General features: G+C 43.1%; 1 protein-coding gene across 1 annotated transcript in view; it reads right to left on the reverse strand.

The window, feature by feature from the left end:
- LOC106012535 overlaps positions 1–1501 on the reverse strand; it is a gene marked incomplete in the record, with an annotated part of 5876 nt that extends 4375 nt beyond the window's left edge. The window contains 1 exon segment of the mRNA XM_013085757.2: positions 1323–1501. Coding sequence (XP_012941211.1) covers positions 1323–1412 — 90 coding nt within the window.
- Positions 1502–1817: the final 316 nt, after the last annotated feature.

Raw genomic sequence — 1817 nt, forward strand, 5'->3', positions numbered from 1 at the left:
CTGTCTATAGCCGGGTACCCATTCCCACCTGGGTGAAGTGAGGAAAATTCGTGTAAAGTGCCTTTCCCAAGGACACAACATCGGGCCCCTGACAGGATTCGAACCCACGACCTTACGGTTGCGAGTCCGAGAGCCTAACCACTAGGCCACCGACGGCTCTCGCAACTGCATTAGGTCTTAAAAGCGCACGGGACAGATAAAACATGTTCACTAAGTAGGACGTGTTTAATTTTGCACGGGTGGAGGCGGAAGCCTACTCTTATCGATTTTGGACCATCAAGGGATCTTGAACGTGTGCAAATTTTCACACTGGACCGCCCAGATTTTTCGCCTTTATCCAAGAAGGTTAGGTGTTAGATCTTACCTATTATACGATCAGGGATGTGGCTAAAGGACAGTAATTAGAAGAAGCCAAGGAATAGCAATAGGCAGGCTGCAGAAAGAGCCAGGAGCCCAGATGAGGGGGCAAAGGAGGTGTAGAGGTGGGGGCAGAAAGTAGAGACGAAAGTAGACGACAGAAAATTGTTAGAGAGCAGGAAAGGGGGTGAAAAGAGAAAATGTTGGAGAAGAAAACGTTCAGTCGCTTTCCTGATTCGAACCCGGGACTTATTGAATGAGAGGCGGAGACCGTAACCCCTCGACCACGAGAGCCCCTAATTTAACTCAGCTCCTGACTTTCTAACAAAACTTACTGAAACAACACCTTTCTTTCCCCTTTCAAACAGGGCTAAAATAAGAATATCTTTTCTTAGATATTATTGTCTAGACGCCCCAATCGACTTAAAATTGTGATCAGTTTGGAGCCTGCCTTGACCCTGCCTGTCAGAATCAAGCCGGTGTAAGAGGGATTCACAATTGATGTAGAAAAACCGAGATCCGCGAAAAAAAATTCTACCCACTCGGATATCGAAGTCGGGTCTCTTCCATACGACATTGAAGCCCCTAACTTCTACACCACAGACGCCTGTCTAGGGTTAGATAAGATAAGATAAGATAAGATAAAATAACATTGATCTCGACAAAGAGAAATTTACTGCGACTTGCCAAATACAAACACGCACACGTAAACACACACACACAAACACCCACGCACACACACACACACACACACACACACACTCACACGCATACGCATATAAACACACACACAAACACACACTTACAATAACACAGACATACACACAATCACACACACAAACAAACACATACACACATATTAGTTAGATATAGATGTATATTATGTTATATTGTGTCGTAACAATATCGCCAGTCATGAGACATCCCAGAGATACATTAATATAAAAAGTCACTTTAAAGGTTACCTTTTCACTTATGCTGAGACAATATCCCGCTTTGATGAGAAGGAAACAGGCAAACACCAGAACACTAGTGGAATACGCCCTCAAAGCCATATTGATGAGTAAATTGGCGTACACCCCAGTGATTCTGCACGGTTATTACCCAAACGGTTTACAGACATGTACTTTGCTGACAATGCCCTACATGCCCACCGTTTTATATCGCGTATACATTATGCAATGTGCACATAAGTCAATCCATCGAAAACGAAACATTTGAAGTGACGATTTTGCTTTGAGGTTATCGAGGACCGAATTTTTCCCAGAAGCCCTGTTATTACGACAATTACTATCAATTTCAAATAGGGCAGGGTGTTTCAAAACCGTCATACTCAACTCGGTCCTTGCTTTCCCACGATCCCGTTGTATTACTAAATCAAAATTATCGGTCTTTTAGTTTTAGTAAGAGTTTTACGGCACTTGCAACACAAAAAGGTCATATAAGTAGAGGTGTTACAA

Source organism: Aplysia californica, unplaced genomic scaffold, assembly GCF_000002075.1.
Source record: "Aplysia californica isolate F4 #8 unplaced genomic scaffold, AplCal3.0 scaffold00403, whole genome shotgun sequence".
Lineage (NCBI taxonomy): Eukaryota > Metazoa > Mollusca > Gastropoda > Aplysiida > Aplysiidae > Aplysia > Aplysia californica.